At 42.7% G+C, this 19,350-nt stretch overlaps 2 protein-coding genes across 2 annotated transcripts; both read left to right on the plus strand.

Moving 5' to 3' along the window:
* The first annotated feature begins 303 nt into the window (after nucleotides 1–303).
* Nucleotides 304–4,699, plus strand: dpm1 (dolichyl-phosphate mannosyltransferase subunit 1, catalytic). Its single transcript, XM_046395623.1, has 9 exons — nucleotides 304–480; nucleotides 789–888; nucleotides 1,099–1,132; nucleotides 1,222–1,298; nucleotides 1,570–1,595; nucleotides 1,763–1,858; nucleotides 1,975–2,043; nucleotides 2,129–2,243; nucleotides 4,185–4,699. The coding sequence occupies exons 1-9, from the start codon at nucleotides 350–352 to the stop codon at nucleotides 4,287–4,289; spliced, it is 753 nt and encodes a 250-aa protein (XP_046251579.1). The 5' UTR covers nucleotides 304–349; the 3' UTR covers nucleotides 4,290–4,699.
* A 1,314-nt stretch (nucleotides 4,700–6,013) lies between these two features.
* Nucleotides 6,014–17,480, plus strand: adnpb (activity-dependent neuroprotector homeobox b). Its single transcript, XM_046397103.1, has 4 exons — nucleotides 6,014–6,775; nucleotides 11,909–12,025; nucleotides 13,066–13,158; nucleotides 13,366–17,480. Exons 2-4 carry the CDS (start codon nucleotides 11,918–11,920, stop codon nucleotides 16,375–16,377), a joined length of 3,213 nt encoding a protein of 1,070 aa, XP_046253059.1. The 5' UTR covers nucleotides 6,014–6,775; nucleotides 11,909–11,917; the 3' UTR covers nucleotides 16,378–17,480.
* The last annotated feature ends 1,870 nt before the right edge of the window (nucleotides 17,481–19,350 follow it).

A 19,350-nucleotide genomic window follows, 5' to 3' on the forward strand; every position in this document is an offset into this window, starting at 1 on the left:
CCAAAGGAGTACCGATCGTCTTAATTAGTTGTAATGAGTTTGTGAGGACGTCGCTGAGTTAAGTTTGGTATTATAATGACTATGGGCGCATTAATTAGCGTTCATGCTTGAGAGGGACAAACTGGGGCTAACTCTGGTGTATGATAATGTTTTCACATTTTTCCGTGAAATTTCCTTGTAACTGATGTTAAAAAGACGTTATTTAATAAAACAGAAATATTTAGTAAAAACGCATGTATGACAGCTGTCGTGTTTGAGATAAGTTACATCGATACGCAATTTACTTTGATAGTAACAGGATGTTGTATAGCACATTTCTACGTTGTGGTTAAAGTACGTTCACGTCACAATGGCAAGTCGAAAAACTTCGCACCAAATCCCGGACGCTGAAGACAAATATTCAGTGCTATTACCTACCTACAACGAAAGGGAAAACTTACCTTTGATTGTGTGGCTTTTGGTGAAATACTTCGATGAAAGGTGAGTTCCGGGGATCCAACAAAGCTGTCCGGCTAGTGCTAGCTTACGTTACTACTGTAGTAATGCCAGTCAGTGATGAGCTGTCACTAATCCTGTGAGAAAATGACAGCTCTGCTCAGTAATGCACTTAATGTAGGCTTCCAAAGTTTATTATGTCAAGCTTAACTCACAGTATAAATGGGTTATTTCAAAGTTAAGATAGCTTGTCCTAGTTAGCTAATGTAGCTTAATGTACTTGACAAGATATGTGTGGGTCAGTGGTGGTAAAACCAAATCACTACGTTCCGTTTAATTTGTTGTATTTACAGTGGATATAACTACGAGATCATTGTCATTGACGATGGAAGCCCAGACGGGACACTGGAGGTGGGAAAGCAGTTGCAGAAGATTTATGGAGAGGATAAAATAGTAAGTTATGAATCGTTACTAGGTTCACTCAGCAGACACTTCTGACGAGAGCCAAACAATACATCATGACTCACAAATTAATGAACAGATTAGTTAAGCGTTGCTTACAGTGTTTAGCTGTCTAACGTACCGTGTAACAGTTGGATTTAGTAAATGAATAGTGCGTAGGGTCATTATACAGACTCTTAATCTGTCTTTTCTGGTGTACAGCTTCTGAGACCAAGAGCGAAAAAATTAGGCCTAGGTAAGTTCAAAACTGGTGGAATACGAAATTTGTGTAATCATTCAAGTAACCTTTGCTAAGGACTGATGAGCCCCGGTTTTCTCTCCAAGGCACCGCTTACATCCACGGTATGAAGCATGCCACTGGGAACTTCATCTTCATCATGGATGCAGATCTTTCCCACCATGTGAGCGATGCCTGTTTCATCCTGTGTATACCGACACAAGAAGCTGATTGTAGGACTATAACTAACAATTTGTTTGCTCTATATAATGTTAGGACACAGTGAACATGTTTCACTTTCCAACAACAGCGTAATTTCCTAAAACCCAACATGACAGCTTCATAATCTTCTATTTAATCTTTAATGTAAATGTAGCGTTATGTGTACTAAACCAGGTTGTGTGATATTTCACTTTGGACTGATAGTTCTTTGTGATTTTCATTTTTTATTTCAGCCCAAATTTATCCCAGAATTTATTGAGTAAGTCTCTTTAAATTTCCGTTTCCTATCACATGATTTAGTTTTATTGACCCTTTTTACATTTGTAAAGAAAAAAGTCAATTTAACTTGTCAATTGCCACAAATGACAGTTACAGAGAAATCGTGCATGTATCCCCTAGTTAAGACCATTTTGCCTTGTTTGTCAGAAAGCAGAAGGCAGGCAATTACGACCTGGTGTCCGGTACTCGATACAAAGGGAACGGAGGCGTGTACGGCTGGGATCTGCGAAGGAAACTCATCAGGTAGCTGAAAGTGAACGCCATTCTTCAATTTTCACTCACCCATCTTGCGTTGACCATAATTTCAGCAGGCAAGAGGCCGAGGTTTGATTTTTTCTGTCTCCTTTTCTCATTCACAGTCGGGGGGCCAACTTTTTGACTCAAGTGTTGCTGAGACCTGGTGCTTCAGACCTTACAGGCAGCTTCAGGTAAGTGGTGCGAGTGGTGCGAAATGTGCGTGCGCGTTTGGCTGTGTTGTCTCATACTCCTGCTGTGTTCTGTCGCTGATGTCAGGCTGTACAAGAAGAAGGTGTTGGAGAATCTGGTCGAGCGGTGCGTGTCCAAAGGATATGTCTTTCAGATGGAGATGATCGTCCGTGCCAGACAGCTCAACTACACAATTGGAGAAGTGAGAATTTATTCATTCATGCATTTATATTTCTGTTTGAACATACTGCATAGTTTTCAGAGAAATGCTTTTTATTCATAATGTGAACCCTGCAATGAAATTGAAGTTGTCTTCCGATGTAGAGGAAACTTAATGATGGTGTTTCTTTATATCTGGAAAGTATTGCAAATCCCTGTAAAAGCCTGAACATAACTTCAGATCCACCCTCAGATTTGACATCTGCAGAGACTGTTAAATCTGCATACTTAAGGTGAACAGGATTAACAAGCAAGCTGTTTAAAAACCCAGATATTCTCAATACATACAGATTCTACATTTTATATTGATGAAAACAAAGAAGGCTGTTTTGCATTGAGACAGCATTAGACCAGGTCGAGCTCAAATATCTGTATGGTTAAAAATCTGGACTAGATCATGAGTAAACTGCCAGTTTCAGATTTAAGGCCAGACCTTAAAAAACACTAAGGACTAATGTCAATGCTTTTATTTTTTTTTTGTTTGCTAATTCTGCCCAAGGGATCAGTCATATCCACAATATACATCAAGAATAAAATTTATTGAAGAATTGCTCCTGGCTAACATACTGTGCACTGAAAAACTTTGTCTGGGAAGCTATAAACACAGGCTCATGTGGTTGCTGTGACCTTTAATTGTATTGTTTGATTTTGTGGGGAACAGGACCCAGTGACATGCGTTAATGTTCTTCTTCTGGTATTATTTAAAACTTGTTTCTGTTCACCAAAATTCTATAATCGTGCATTTTGTAAAAATATAGAACCAATGTCACTCACTTGCAGCTTCAGGCCTACTCATCAGGCAGAACAATCGATCTACACTATAGGGACAAAAGTATCCAGACACACCTCTTTATGGGGCTGTTGGGCTGGGCCCCTTACTTTCAGTGAAGGGTAATCTTAATGCTTCAGCACACCAAGACATTTTGGACAGTGTTATGCTTCCAATTTTGTGGCAACAGTTTGTTGAAGGCCCTTTTCTATTCCAGCATGACTGTGTCCCAGTGCACAAAGAAAAGTCCATAAAGTTAGTTACTTGGCTGGATGAGTTTGGTGTGGAAGAACTTGACTGGCCCACACAAAACCCTGACCTCAACCCCATCCAGCACCTTTGGGATGAACTGGAGCTGAGGTTGCCAGGGCTTTTCATCCAACATCAGTACCTGACCTCACAATTGCTCTCCTGCATGAAAAAGTGCAATGCAATGGAAAAAATTCCTGCACACCACCAAAATGTTGTGGAAAGCCTTCCCAGTAGAGTGGAAGCTGTTATAGCTGCAAAGCTGTCTGTGTATTTGGAAGCTGATGTCATTAAAGTGCCTGTTGGGGCAGTCGTCGTTTATATAGTGTAATTCAGTAGTTTGACTGTCTGACAAATGTTTTTTTAGTAATATTTACCATTACTTCCTTAGTCAACACACCTTATATAAAATGTTTTGTGTGCTGTAAAACCCAACCTTTTTTTCAATTACAGCTCTTTGTAACCAAAAACTCAACACATCCCTGCCATCGTTTTGAAAATAGTGAAAGTTAGCTTGCAAAACTCTGATGCACAGCTACACCTGAATTCTCCTTTATACCATTGGTAGTTCACAGGATTGATTTATTACATATGTTACATGTGAAACCCTTACTGTCTGAATCTGTGTTTCTATCATTGGTACATTGCTCTTCCAAGGCAGAAATGCTCAGACATGGCATTCACTGCTACTTTTGCTAATGATGTGTCTTTTAGTATATGAAGACATTATGTGGACATGGTAACAAGCTCAAAAACCTTCAGTGAAGGGGGTCTTTAAGAATGATTAATTGCTGATGTTTTCTGTAGGCTGAGGCTGTTTCATCGCTTTAGCTTCTGAATGGGAAGCTTTAATGCTGTGAGCCTGTATCCCTGAACTGAAAATCAATTCTCTTTGCTTCCAAACAGGTACCCATTTCCTTTGTGGATCGAGTTTATGGAGAGTCCAAACTTGGAGGGAACGAGGTTGTGTCATTCGTGAAAGGACTGCTCACGCTCTTCGCCACAACATGATCAGTGATATACTCAATTTGGATGTCCCGTGGTCATTTAGTATGCCTTTTGCTCGTAAAGTCGCCGTCTTTAACAGTGCTTCTAACAGAATTTTAGCGGTGGGGGGAGCTCCACTCGCCTCTGGTCAGACAGCGACATGATGGCAAATGACAAGGGAGACATCTCCCTCTTGTTAGCCGTAAATATAAAACAGTTCCCTGTCAGCAGCTGTCCTGAATACTGAAGGAACATAGTGCGTTACATTCCCATCATCCTCTGTAATGAATTTTGAGCGAAGCACAGTGTTTCATCATTCCCAGTCCAGACAGCTGACTGAACTCTGCATTAAACACATTTCAGATGGGTTTAAGAATGTGTTTAGCTACTACACCTGTGATTGTTTGTATAAAATTAAACACTTTCTATTGTTGTTTCTGTTTTTCTGATTGTTTTTCTTTTTTATTGTTTTTACAATGAGTCAAAACCTAAAATGACAGACTCTTATCATTAGTCATTGCTCAAGGTCAAACCTAAATGAAGTGGGAGAGACTGTAGATTTTCTGAACACCGGCGAGTCATCTAAAACAATACCTTCAAGAGTTTTCACTCAAAACTCTGTGCAAAGATGACCTCAAGCTCATCATGGATGATTATGGTAATGTCTACCACTAATGTAACCTGTTAAAATTAAAGCCAAAGGTCCTGGCTCAGCAGAGGCTTACTTAGATAAATGTAGACTCTGGACCTTGGAGACAGAGCTTCTTTTGGAGTTTTCGCTCTCATCTCATGGTTTTCCTCAGAACAATACTGCTGAGAGAGTAGTAGTCAACAGGTATCAGCTTGGACACCTCTCTCATGTTTATTAATAGATCCAAGTGTCACAACATAATGAATATATGTCCATTCGTCCATTTTCTATACCACTGATCTGTCAGGGTCACGGGGGTCTGGAGCCTATCCCAGCTGACTACGGGTGAGAGGCAGGATTCACCCTGGACTGGTCACCAGTCAGTCACAGGGCTGACACACAAAGACAGACAACCACACACTCACACCTAGGGGCAATGTAGAGTAACCAACGTGCATGTTTTTGGGAGGAAGGGGGAGTACCCAGAGAAAACCCATGCAAACTCTGCACAGAAGGGCCCAAACCGGGATTCGAACCTGGAACCCTCTTGCTGTGAGGTGATATTGCTAACCGCTCCTTGTGTTTTGTATTGGTTTGTGTCTGTTATGTTGAAGGTTTGTTGGCGAAAAGAGCACAGCAACAGCTGTAAAGGTGGATCCTGCTTCATTACATGGTCTTGAGGCCTGGTGCCAAAATCAAGCAACATACAACATAGTTCCCACAAAGCAAGCAGATACTAAGCTGGGTTAAAAAACAACAACAACATAAACGATGTACAGAGTGGGAGTGGGTCTTAGGTCGCTAGGACTCTGAATGATGATGATGATGGCAGGAAGGCAGCAATTAACTCCAGCTGATGGAGAGTTTTCACCATCACTTTAACCATTTAAAGGCAGAGTCTTGCTGGATTTAGTGCCTTCACTGAACAGGATTGTGCTTGGGACTGCCCATCACCAAGCACTGTACAGGAAAGTAGTCCCGGTCAGTTTGGTGAAAATGGGCAGTTACTAACTCAGCACAGTACAGCGCCACCTACCGCCGGCCCAACCCAACCATTGAAACCGCTCCAGCTGAGTGCTGAGGCTCTGTGTACATCCGACCCTTCACGGGAAGGGAGGGGAGGAGACAGATGTAGCCAAACCGCGCATGCGCATTTATCGGAGCGACCCACTCCAGAAGGACGCCCGCTATCGGCCTGATCCTGCAACTACTTCGCCGGGTTGTTTACCCCACATACTCAAAAACAGGAACCAAGGGCAAGCCGTGTTGAGAGGCAATGTAGGTTTTTTAAAGAGACATCTGCTTAATTGGCCAAATTGATTGACACACCAATTAAGAGTTTTAATGAGTCGGACTCTCTCGAATCCCACAATGAGATTATTTATGCTAATCAAGTCGATGTCACTTCCGCCCCTTTTATTTGCGCCATTTTGGATAGGGTAGTTTCTAGGCTGGATGTGTATTGTCTGTCAGACAAGAGAATGGTTAAAGCGTTATCGGCTGCCAGGCACTCATAGGCTCACTTTGGCAATTTATTTGAAAGAGTGGATACGCCGGTAGTTAATCCCAACAATAGGACATGTGCCTGCCTGCACCACTACCGAGAATGGAGCATTTAATTGTCTAATGAGTCTCGAAGGTTTTCTGTACCCGTTTGCCGACCAGAGGGGAGAGGATAGCTCTAGTCGGCGAGGGAGAATCGAGTTTGAAGGATAGACGGACGGCCGGGTGACTGGTTCTCCCCCACGAATCTAGTTATCACCTGAAAGGATATTAACAAGCTGTCTGGAAGAAGTGAAAGTGTCTGCCGTTACATCTCGCCTCAGACATCCTGAGGTGACACATTTCGCTCAGACGGGAGCACTGGATGTGAAAGCAGGTAAACTTGTCTGTCATAATGTTCGGTTTAACCGTCAAAGGGAGATAGTTTGCTGTTAGCCGCGGCTACCTGCGGTGATGCGATGGGTGGTGGTGAACTACAGCTAAGGTAACTTGGCTGTCGATATAGCCAACGTTATGTTTGTGTAAGTCAGGAGGATTCAACGTATTCTCAAGCTGAATGACTTCTCCTGTATGTTTGTTCACAACAGTCCCGGTAAAATGCAACCGGATATCCTTTGTGGACCATTAAAGACAGAAATGGCAGCATTAGTTTTTGGACAGCCCATGTTGTTGGTGTGAGTTGGCTAGGTTAGCATGCTAACTTAGCGCGGTGTGTCCCCAATTCTTTGTCAGCGGCAGCAGCTCCCTGCCAAAGCTATCGATCTGGATATTACCAGATGTTGATCTAAGATTAGATTCACTGACACACACGTCGCCACAGAACACAGTTTGGTTGTTATGTGCTCAGCTAAAACTATCACGACAGATCTTACGCGTTAACGTTTTCAATCCGAGCAATGCTATGAATATTGAAAGTGCACCTACATTACTGAACAGAGTAATGTACTGGAGAGTTTTTGTCGTGGGGACACACTCATACATATTCACAAACACAGACAGACTGTGGCATAGAATCATAAAACCGTGTTTTAAATAATGCATGTCTTCCTTTTCACCAAAACCTCAGAGGTGATCAAAATGTGATCTGAGTTCAGCCAGGTGACACTGGGATGTGATGCACTCGTACCTCGTGTTTGATCTGGGGAGGGGAGGAGAGCTGTCACTTGGTCAGGACAAGTGTTATATTATGATCACTGCCACATCCTCATATACAAACAGCCCTCCACCTTTGTGGTTAAGGTCTACTGACAGGTGTTTGGCACAACCAGTGGATTTTAAGCATCCCAAACTTTTCAGGTGTGAATATGAATGTCACCAGCAGCTGGTCCCCTTCACACTGAAGAAGTGTAGAAGGTAGTAGTCAACCAGAACATAGGTTATCATGTCCCAGTGGTGGACTGAGCGAGTCTGAGGAAATCTGTGGCTGAAGGTTTGTAGGCCTCTTGGTTTTTTTTTCTTTCTTTTTCACAACACAGTAGAAGGGGGAAACCTGTTTTCTGCCAGCAGCCCTCAGCACAACGTAGCAGAGCAGCCTCCTATTGCCTTTCCTCCCTCTCCTCTTCTTCCTTCTCTCTCTCCCTCCCTTCCCTCCTGCTCAGCCTCTCCTTGGCTTTCTTCTTGCTCATTTTCTTCCTCCCACTGCCCTCCCCTCCGTGCCTATCCATCGCCCCCTCTTTCTCTCACCTACTCCCATTTTCTCCTCCCCCCCAGCCTCTTCCCCTCCTCACCCTCCCTCTCTTCCTCTGATCCTGTCTGTCCGACCTCCCTGCCTCCCCCTCCCCCCTTCACTTCCGTCACTCACTCTCTGTCCTCTCTCCTTTCCTCTCATCTCTCCTCTTCTGCCCTCACTCACTTGCTCCCTTCCCCTCTCTCGCTCCCTCCCTCCCTGCCTCCTCTTCCTCCCAGCTGCCCCCCACACACTCACCCTCCCCCTTCGTTGAGCTCTCTCGCTCCTTCTGTCCCTCCCCTTCCAACATCCCTCCCTCCTCTCCTCCCTTACCCCCCCACCTCACCTCCCCCCCCACCCACCCTCCCCCCTCCACTGCAGACATATTGTAGAAGCTGCTGCTGACTCAATAGGAGGCGCCATTCTGTGATGGCATTGCGAGACAGGGAGGAAAAAGGGGCCAGGCAGAGTATAGGGAGGCTTACATAATGGAGCTCCTCTCTAGCGCCATCTACATGTAATGGGAGGAAGCAGGAAAGGGAGACGGGAAGTGGGCAAGGATGTGTGTCTCTTTCACGCTAGCCCATTTTTGAATGGAAGACAGACATACAGCAGACAGGCAAGACAGTGAGACAGACAGGCAGATGAACAGAATTGTCTGGTTCTCCCAGCTTTACACTAGGTCAACAGTTGGTGGAGACATACACACACACACACCCTCTCTGTTATGTGTTTTCTAAAAGAGAAATAAGCTGAGGTGTTGACAGGAATTGTTTGGGACTGCTGTTTGTTGAAACTGAGCTGCCTTTCTGTCATCATACATCAGTGACCTTTGACCTCACTACATGGATTTCTGATCTGACTAGAGACATTGGACCAGCCACTTTGGACAGTGAATTAACAGCCCCTACTTTCTCTGGCCTTTACTAATGCTAAACCTATTGTAGATTGTAACACATAAACAAATGGGTGGATGGAGGTTTAATTGTATTTTGTATAGAACCGTTTTGAAAGGAACCAGTGGTTCTGTCTGTCTGTTGGCAAACTAACTTTCTACCCCAGACAGCTAAGTGAGGTTTGCCTAGGTCAAATCAAGACTTACACACTAATTTTGATATTAAGTTTTTTAGCTTTAGTTCATACCCGGCACACAAGATAAAAATCTGTGTTGTTAACCATAGACCATGTTCACACAGCAGCCATATTTCATACTGCTTGTCTTAGGTACCAGGTCTTATAAACTGTCAAATCGTCAGTCAGTTCAGCTTCCCAATTGATTATCAACTGAAAACACAATGGATAGTGAAAATCTGGAGTGACGTCAGGCCATATTTATAGTTGCAATTTGCAAGACATGGCTGTAAAAATTAGTCATCAACATTAAAAAATGAACTTGCACTGTCAAGAGAATGTGAAGAAACAGTAGTGCTAACATTATCTTAAAGATGTCAGTGTATTGTGTTGTAGAAATGTCTACTGAAGTTATCATGCTAACCTGCTAGCATTGGCACCATCCTGTTTCAGAATACCCTTTTGTACCTCTAGAGACGATAGTCTGATAGGTCCCCTGTAGTCTCACTTGGGAGATGTATATGAACAGCACGTTTGCTAAGTTTCACAAGTTTTAGCCTTTAGTGACATAAGTAAACAAAACAAACTCACAAAATGTCCAGAAAAATACAGCTGTACCCCTTCAGGTTTTTTTCTTTTACCAAACTAAGATGAGCTTAATTGCCTTGTTAACTCGCTGTAAAACTCACTACATTCAAATGAGACATAAACTAAATAAAACTCATCAAAACTGTCTTGGTTTGTCTTTCCATAGTCGCCTCTGATATATTCAAAATAAATCCTGAATTCAAGTAAGATACAAAAAATATTCCAGCACTACACACCGTTTTCACTTGCTGCTTTGTCCTCCTGTCTCTACCTGCTGTGTCTTCTTGTCCCCGGAGTCACAGTGTTATCCAAACTGGCCTCCATAGGTGGAGGTTGTCCCAGTCTGGTGTCCAGCTGTGTTCACTGGGAGGTAACTGAGCCCAGCTGCCCATGCTGACACAAAAATGCACTAGATGAAATCAAGAATTCTTTGTAATGTCAACTGTCTCCCTGTCTCTTCACCAGACCTCAGAAATGTTCTAGTTGAGTCAGTAACATGATGCGACATGATGGTCAGGAGAACATATTTCTGTCTAATTTTCTTGCAGATTACATCCAACACAAAAGAGTGTTCCAAGCACTTGCAGTGATTGTTTTGTGTGGCATGAAGAGACCAGTTCGATAGATCTGGTTATCAAATGTCATTTTATGGCCCATGTCCCTCTTGATTTTCACTAGCCACTGTCTTTCAGTTGCTGATCAGTTGTCAAGCAATGAAAAGATAATGGCTTGTCAGATTGCCTACAGTTATATGCCCTGCAACATGGAACACAATAATATGACATTATCTCACTATTTGAGTTTCCCCCCTCAGCATGACATCAGACAAAAATGATTGCTGTATGAATATGGTTTATTTTGCGCTGGGCCTGCGACAGGCGCAGGTCCCCCGGGGTGTTCTAGTAAGCAAACAAAAGTTACATTAGGTGTTGTGCGTATGCTTGAGAAACATATTAAGTACAATTCCCTCGTAAAATATCGGTAATCCTACATTGTTTACAACAATATTTACAGAGTAGAGGTGTCCTTCTACTATTTGCTGGCACGATGCTGCGCCTTCGTACATTACCACCACCCATCAATCAGTGGAATAGTGTGAAACCATTGTCAGGAGTGTGCATGGAGTTGGCCACATGTATGTGTGTCTTTGTGCATGAGATCATTATGTCTTAAAGGTATTCTTGAAATGTTTGCTTCTTTTAAGGCTCACCAGCCTGTTAAAAGTCTGTTAGTTAGCTGAAGCCTAGCAGGCCTCTTTCACAGGAGACACTTTAACATGTCACTGTAGGGACAGCGCAGATGTACACCATATTTAATTCCATTTAGCTGCTTCAGGTACAGGGTCATGGTCTTGTGTGTGCTGGCTTTCTGTCACACTGGCAGCGTGAGCCAGTCCAACAGCCAGCCAACACAGAGGGATCCAACAAAACACAGGGTTATATAGCGAAAGGGTGAACCAGGTTCAGCTTTTACCGCAACATAATGTTATCCAGCAAGGCATCGTGTTGGCCAATCACATCCATGCAAGCACATACTTCTGGTTTACTTTTTATGCTGATTATTTTTTGCACCATGAATGGTACATGTGTTACTGTTTACCTCATGATCATCATGGTCAAAGATAAAATAGTTGCCGCTGTGATAACTTTACGCAGTTGTAATATCCTGTATGTGAGTATTGCAAACTTTTGTGCAGTGCTTTGACATCTGATAAGCCTTTAAACACAAACTGTTATTCAGTTTGGACTTAATCATTGTCTCAGCAGTATACAAAACATCATGAACCCACCAATGCAGCCCCGTGTGCTGCTGTTACACAGGGCTGCTCTTTGACTTGATAATCTCCTGGGGCATCAGCTTATCACTTTTAGCCACATAACTCTTGATATAGATGTGACAATAACTCTGAATAGATCTATAATGAACATTTAAGTTATAGACGACCATATCTTAATACCAAGAAGATATTTAACAGATAGCCAAAGCCTTCATTGTTGTGTATGTCATATCTGAAAGATTGATTGATCAATTCTTCCCTTTTTAGGTCTTAAGCTCAATTTAAAATTCAAGTAAAATGTCCTTTTTTTTTAGTTCATTTCCTGACTTGAGTTCATTTAACAGACACCTGTCCAAATTTTACCCTCCACCTGTTGCTAACATGTTGTATGTGTCTTTTCTCGTCAGGTGGACAGAATGTTCCAGCTCCCTGTCAATAACCTAGGTAGTCTGCGGAAAGCAAGGAAAAATGTCAAGAAGGTCCTGGGAGACATCGGCTTGGAGTTCTGTAGAGATCACTTAGAGGTGAGCATGCCCAGACTTTTGTGTTTTTACAAGGAGACCACACATTCTGCTGTACCTTGGTGCTGATGGCTTCGCTGTAAGAATGATACACTGTATGCATTCTGCAGATTTTTCCTTGAGCTTGCCAAATCTGACTGTCTTCAGACTCATATTCCCATCTTTATTTTCACATTTTGCAGAGGTTTAAGAATAGTATTTGTTATATATAGCACTGGAGTACATATGAGAAAGTTGCTTTGGTTTGGTGAGGTTCAGGAGTTTGCTCTTCTGTTTGGCTCATTGTGGGAATTAAGGTTTCAGCAGTAGGGTGTCTGGTACTGTGGCATATTGTTGAGAATATATGATGATAGGAATATATGGAGAACTGAAGTCATAATGCATCCAGTATAATTACCCTATTGACACCATGTTCTTATATTTAGTTTAATGTAGGAGGAAGACGCTCCTCGATCTTAAAAGCAGAAACCACAGACTTGACATAACTCGGTACCCATGTGCCAGATCAGTGCTCAAGTAATCTTCTGTCACTAGGGTCTCACAATCGAAACAACAACCAAAGAGTTTAATGATGTCATGCAGTAGCATGGGATCATGGGTGCTGTTGTTTTCATTGTTGAACAATCACAATTGAGGTTTTAGCCTAGGGTTCCTTCATTGTTCAGGAGGTTTTTACTGGGAGCTGAATTTTCCCCAGAGTTCTCATCTCCCTTCAAAACAAACAGGCCTGATAATTAAACTGTATCATCATATATTATTACATTATTTTTGTATTTAGAATGCAGTGTAATTGAATTGCTGTTGTAGTAATGGTCACATGTCCCAGTACCTTTGTCTTTATGGTGTATCTCATCACTGAAGCAAAATTTTAGCTAGAGAGTTTGATCCAGAAGCAAGAAAGCTGAAGTAATTCCACCATTTATACATGAGACTCCTGTGTCCATAGATACCGTATTCAAATGTTTCATATAATCATCTCCTGATTGATTGTGCCTTTCTTTAATCATCGTCAAACAGTAATCTTAAATTCTTTTGTTGTATAGGATTATAAAGACTTTACTCCTCCAGAGGTGTATATAAAGCACACTACATGGGAAGATGTGTGCATGTGGGAGCCATCGCATACCAAAGTTCAGGTATGTGACACACACAGATGCACACTCTCACATAAATAGCCTGTTTTTTCCTGCAGCTCTGATATTTGAGCTTTTCTTTTAAATTGTATGTTTTGTTCACACCACAAAATCAGAAAACAAATGTATAAAAATGCATCAGAACAGTTTTAATGCCTTCAGACAAGGAATGTGTCAAGTCAAAGCTTTTTCTCACCTCTGTGTCTCCAGGACTACAGATCAAAGCCTTTCTGCTGCTCCGGGTGCCTCTTTTCATCCAAGTACTTCTCTGCATACAAGAGCCACTTCCGCAATGTCCACAGCGAGGACTTTGAGAACAACATTCTGCTCAACTGCCCCTACTGCACTTACAATGGGAACAAAAAGACTCTGGAAACGCACATCAAACTTTTCCACATGCCTAACAACACTGTGCGGCAGGGCCCCGGTGGAATGGTGGCGGGAGCTGGTGGGATCATGATGAAAGACGGGGTGCTGAAGAGGACGGGGGACAGTGTGGAACAGGCAGTGTACTACTGCAAGAAGTGCACCTACAGGGACCCTTTGTATAATGTAGTGCGGAAGCACATCTACAGGGAACATTTCCAGCAAGTGGCCCAGCCCTACATTGTGAAACCAGGAGAGAGGACAAGTACTCAGAATGGTGGCACAGCAGGGAATACAGAGAGTAATAATAACACAAACAATGTTAATAGTAACCAGATTCACTGCAAGAAGTGTCTCTTTGTCCCAAGAACCTACGAGGCACTAGTTCAGCACGTCATTGAGGACCATGAGAGGATAGGCTACCAGGTGACTGCCATGATTGGACACACCAGTGTGATAGTCCCCCGTCCTAAACCCATCATCATGATGCCCCCTAAAACTCAAGGGGACAAGACCATCATTGGGATGGGCCCTAAAGGTGCAGTAATGGCCACTACAAGGACTCCTGGCTCACAGCAGCTTAGTCGAGTTGTCATTGCACCAAAGACGGGATTCAACTCAAGTCTACTATCTGGGTTGAAGCATGATGCAATAAGATTAAAGGCTGGGGGCACCCAGCCGTTCTCCATGGGCAGCCAGCAGGTGAGGGTTACTTTACCAGGGAATGCCCAGGTTTCTGTTCCCCAGCAGTCACATGCAGCAAAGCAGCTCATTTCTGGTGGCAGCCTGAGGAGCCCAGTTGTGGTCAGCGCTTCGTCCTCCCTCAAATCCAACCCCCTGGGCTCACGTGTCCAGGCAGCAGCTACTACTGTAGCCTCTGTCACGGCCAAGAAAAGTGGCTCCTCAGTGCTCGGCACATCCTACACACAGAAGTGGAAAATCTGCACCATCTGCAATGAGCTCTTCCCAGAGAATGTGTACAGTTCTCATTTTGAGAAAGAGCACAAGGCAGAGAAGGTGCCTGCTGTAGCCAACTACATCATGAAGATCCACAACTTCACCAGCAAGTGTCTCTACTGCAACCGCTATCTCCCCAGTGATACATTGTTAAACCACATGTTGATTCATGGTCTGTCTTGCCCACACTGCCGTGCAACTTTCAATGACGTTGAGAAGATGGTGGCCCACATGCGGCTGTCGCACCCAGACGAGAGTGTTGGCCCACGCACAGACTCCCCCTTGACCTTTGACCTCACGCTGCAGCAGGGCAACCCCAAAAATGTCCAGTTGATTGTCACTACCTACAACATGAGAGACGCCCCAGAGGAGTCGGTGGCGTTTCACGCTCAGAACAACAGCACTGCTGTCTCATCAGCCCTGTCTGCCTCCCTAATATCAGGCAAGAGGTTAATGCCTCAGCTTCCACCCAAAACGCCTTCAGTGGCTGCTGATGGTGCACCAACCAAGAGTGCCCCGCAGGCATCTGTGCCCTACAAGAGGGATGTGGGCAAGACGCTGTGTCCTCTTTGCTTCTCCATCCTTAAGGGCCCAATCTCAGACTCATTGGCCCACCACCTGAGAGAGAGGCACCAGGTGATTCAGACAGTGCACCCTGTAGAAAAGAAACTGACCTATAAGTGTATTCACTGTTTGGGTGTTTATACTAGTAACATGACGGCCTCCACCATCACTCTACACTTGGTGCACTGTCGAGGTGTAGGGAAATCCCAGAATGGGCAGGACAGCCGGGCAGCTCATTCCTCTCGGGTTGGCCAGGCCCAGAGCAGCGCTCTCAAACGGGCCGGTTTTGATAACTCAGACACTAGTGCGCCAAAACGAAGAAGGCCGGGACCCCCTGGGGAAAGAGCCCACCCACACGATAGCAATGGTTCATCTACATTTGTGGAAAATCCTGATGAACCTGTAGTTCTGGCTCTTGACCCCAAAGGACACGAAAACGAGTCGTATGAAGCCAGGAAGGCATTTCTAACGCAGTATTTCAATCAAGCACCATATCCGACACAACGGGAGGTGGAGAAGCTGGCAGCCAGTCTGTGGTTGTGGAAGTCAGACATCTCAAGTCACTTTGTCAACAGAAGGAGGCAATGCATACAGGAATGCGAAACACAGAGTGCCAGTGTTTTGCTGGGTTTCAGTATGCACGAGTTGAGCAAAGTGACTCACGAGCTGGCGTTCATTCAGGGTGGCTCGTACGAGGGCAGACGCAGCAAGAGGCGGACGTCGAGGACACGTATGGGGTTGTCGGAGCAGGCTCTCCGAAGACACAGGGAGCTTGTAGCTGCTAATGGTGGTGTGGCCCTACCACGAAAGGGAAAGCCAACTGAAACTCTGAAAGGTACTAAAGCAAGAGCATCTGCCCCCAAGTCCAGCAAAGACCAAACCAAGACAATCAACAGCACCTTACCACAGAAAATGCCTCTAGACCTTTCTGAGCCCATTGCCATTGACTCTGACAGTGATGAGGAAGAGCTGCAGAAGGATAACAGTGAATGGGAGGAAGAGGTACATCGCCATGGCAACAAACAGCTGACTGAAGCTAAGGGGAGAATAGAGCAGAGAACAGGGTCCAAGATCATTTCAGATGTAGACATGTCAGACGACGATGACGATGAGGACGACGACGACGATGACGACGACGATGATGATGATGACAACGACGATGATGATGATGAAGATGAAGGGGAACTTGTAGAGAATGGCTTCATGCCCACAGAGGGCTCGGGAAGACAGACTGCTAAAGGAAGAGACAGTCTACCCATCATTATTCCTAAGTTTGTACCATCATCTGCTAGAAGCAGGAGTGATGGGGCCCAGCTGGGCAAACAGCAGGTCTGACTGATAAAATCAAAAAGACTCACACAGTCAGAGAGACACTTTAGATTTGATCCATGCCAACAAATCTGCCTCGCCTGAGCTGAAGGACACTGCACAGTTACAGTGGGCATCTGTGAAGGAGGGAGTGATAAGGAGAGAACTCAAAACAAGCCATCCAATGACATTTAAAGGCAAGGCTCAGTGAGCGACAAGGACTGATGTAAAGATTTGTAAAGAAAGTTTTAATATTTCTTCCCCAAGTGGAAGGGGAGATGTAAAGACAACAGTGAAGTGACACCAAACAAATAGAGAAAGTTTTTTGCCTTCTATATACTTTATTACCTTGACATAGGGAGTTATTAATGTTCATTTAGCCACTGAACTTGTTAGTGTGGCTTAAAATATTGAGTTGTTGTGAGTGAAAGCTTTTAAGCTGACCAGATAATCCATCACTTTTCATGTAGTTATACTGAGATGGGTAGTGTAAATTTGTACAGTCTTTTAGACATGTTTGGACACATGTTGCCGTGTACCGTTAAATATTTGCTATTACCTGCGTGTAAGGTAGCCTCATATGTTCTACATTGGTATGCTTAACAATAGGTGTCGCTTTGGTGGCTGGTATTTTCTTGTATGTTTAAGTTTATTTTTTAACAAAAACCTAGTTTGTTTGTTTTTTTCTTTTTTCCAAAATAATATATCTATATATAAATGAAATAACAGAATTGATTTGTTTTGGCTTTTTACTTGATTAGATTTTATTTTTTTAATTTTATCCTCTTATGGTTTCTGTTTCTGAAAGAATAGTGGCGCCAACCTATTCGAATTCTCTTACAGTATAAAGGAGCATTTCATCAACCTTTTGCAGCCTTATGCTCATTAGCCTTGACTCTACTGTATTTTCTTTGTATTTTCACAATTTGAACTTGATGTTTCTTTGCCCCACAAGACTGGACAGTAACCACCATACTGACATCCACAAAGGTGAAAGCTTTTTTTTTCTTTTTTAAAAAAAGAGGTTTGTGTTTAATGTGTTCTTTGAATTGTGCGTATTTGTTTTATGTTTCATTTTTCACTTAAGCATTTATGAACAATAAAGTGCTGTAATTGTGCTTCTCACAGAACTACTGGCCTTGCCAGCTTCTTTGTTCAACCTAAGGAACAGAAGGATGGTGCAAACATTGATGCAGGGCAGCAGTCAAATTTGTTTTTTTTTAAATTTTAAATTATCAGTTTCATTTTTAATATTATCGTGAGTATTGTGTATCTGCTTTTATATGCCATTGTCTAAACTTTATCAATCATCTTGTTTTTTGAAGTGTAGCCTTCTCAGTAGAAGTGAAGACTATTGTTAGTGACACGAGTTGCCTTCCACGGTGCACTGGTAGCTGAAATGCTGTAGCACAGTGGTTTTCAGCCTCAAGGTCAGCAGTTCCAGGAACACCAGTTAGTTGAAAAACTGTAGAAAAAAATCCACCCATTCAGGCTTTTAAAAGTCCTTTAAATTAAATTCAAGGAAGAAAAAAATCACTGCTTGTTGTCAGTGAATTCATGGGTGGATGCTGCTTCATTGTTAGGGTCACAAGCCAAAAACATTTGAGGCTTTGATTTTCAAAATACCATTAATGCAACCAGTGTGCTTTTTTTTCATTTTTTGACATGGAACAGGCAGTGATGTACAGAGGAAGGATTATTCATAAGTGTAAACCAATGGGATGTTAAGATGCTGGCCATTTTGTTACTTCCTGATACAGTTACGGTACTCTCCACCAAGATTTTCCACTTCTCCAACAAGCAAACCAAAGATTTGGGCAAAAATACAGAAAGTTTTAAAATTGTATTTTATATGGATACATTGGACTGCCAACAGCTAGTTTCAGTATGGTTTTAGGAGCTGCATACATTTTTGTCTGAGAACTTAACATATGCCTTAACCATGCAGACACCAAATCTGGGCCAACAGCCATAAAAAGAAGGGATCAAACATGGTTATATATCAGAATCAGAATCAGAATTCCTTTATTAATCCCTGGAGGGAAATTCTTGAACATATACATACAGTAGTAGAAAAAAAGATCATTGGATTTTCTGTTGTCATTTTTTCATTTATTGTCTCTGTAGGTCACAGGTGGTTTGTACAGAGTTGATAAGTGACAGTATCCTGATTTATCATACAAGAAAGTAAAGCATGCAATCCCCAATAATTTCATCAATTTATTATCTTATATTTCATTTACCAGCCAAAGTTGAATCACCTTCATGTATCCATATCCATCAGCAGGTAGCCCCACCTTGATGAGATTTTGTAATTTGAGAAAACAGTGGAGAATATCAGTTTAGGATAGGATTATTCTCTGTTCTTTTCTTTTCTAAAAGAAATATATGTATTCTCTTTCCATCCCCACATAAAGGATGCACACCTTGATCTTTGAGGAGCCAAAAATAGTTCCAGGAATATCCAGCATTGCTTAGTAACCAAACTTAAGTTGCCCACAAATTTAGTCTCACAATATCGGAGTGTTATTATATCTCCAGTGTAACGGAGAGTGAGGAATAATGTGCAGAATGATGATTTCACTGCCAGATAATCAGTATATTTTTGACCTTAGATATTACAGCTGAAAGAGTCACAGACATTATCATGATAAAAGATTCTACTCCTGTGTGTCAACATGCTGATGACTGATGAGTTTTGCCTTTAAGGTGTCCGTCCTCTAAATACAGCATGTATACATACTGTTGCTACCCACGTTCAATATCCCCTTTTCCAGGTGCACAATGAGATGTTTCAAGAAAACATGAAACAGAATATGTGATGTGATGTGTTTGTCAGAGGGCTACAGTACATTTTTCTGGTTATACAGCTATACCAAATAGACCTTGTCTGAGTCAAGTGATTAGATGTTCACAAGCATTGTTTTTTTTTTTGTTTGTTTTTTTTTCAAGCATTAATTTGCTAGATGACAGGTAGGCCTAAGCTCCCAAAGATCAATC

This window comes from Scatophagus argus, chromosome 8 (genome assembly GCF_020382885.2).
Source record: "Scatophagus argus isolate fScaArg1 chromosome 8, fScaArg1.pri, whole genome shotgun sequence".
NCBI lineage: Eukaryota > Metazoa > Chordata > Actinopteri > Scatophagidae > Scatophagus > Scatophagus argus.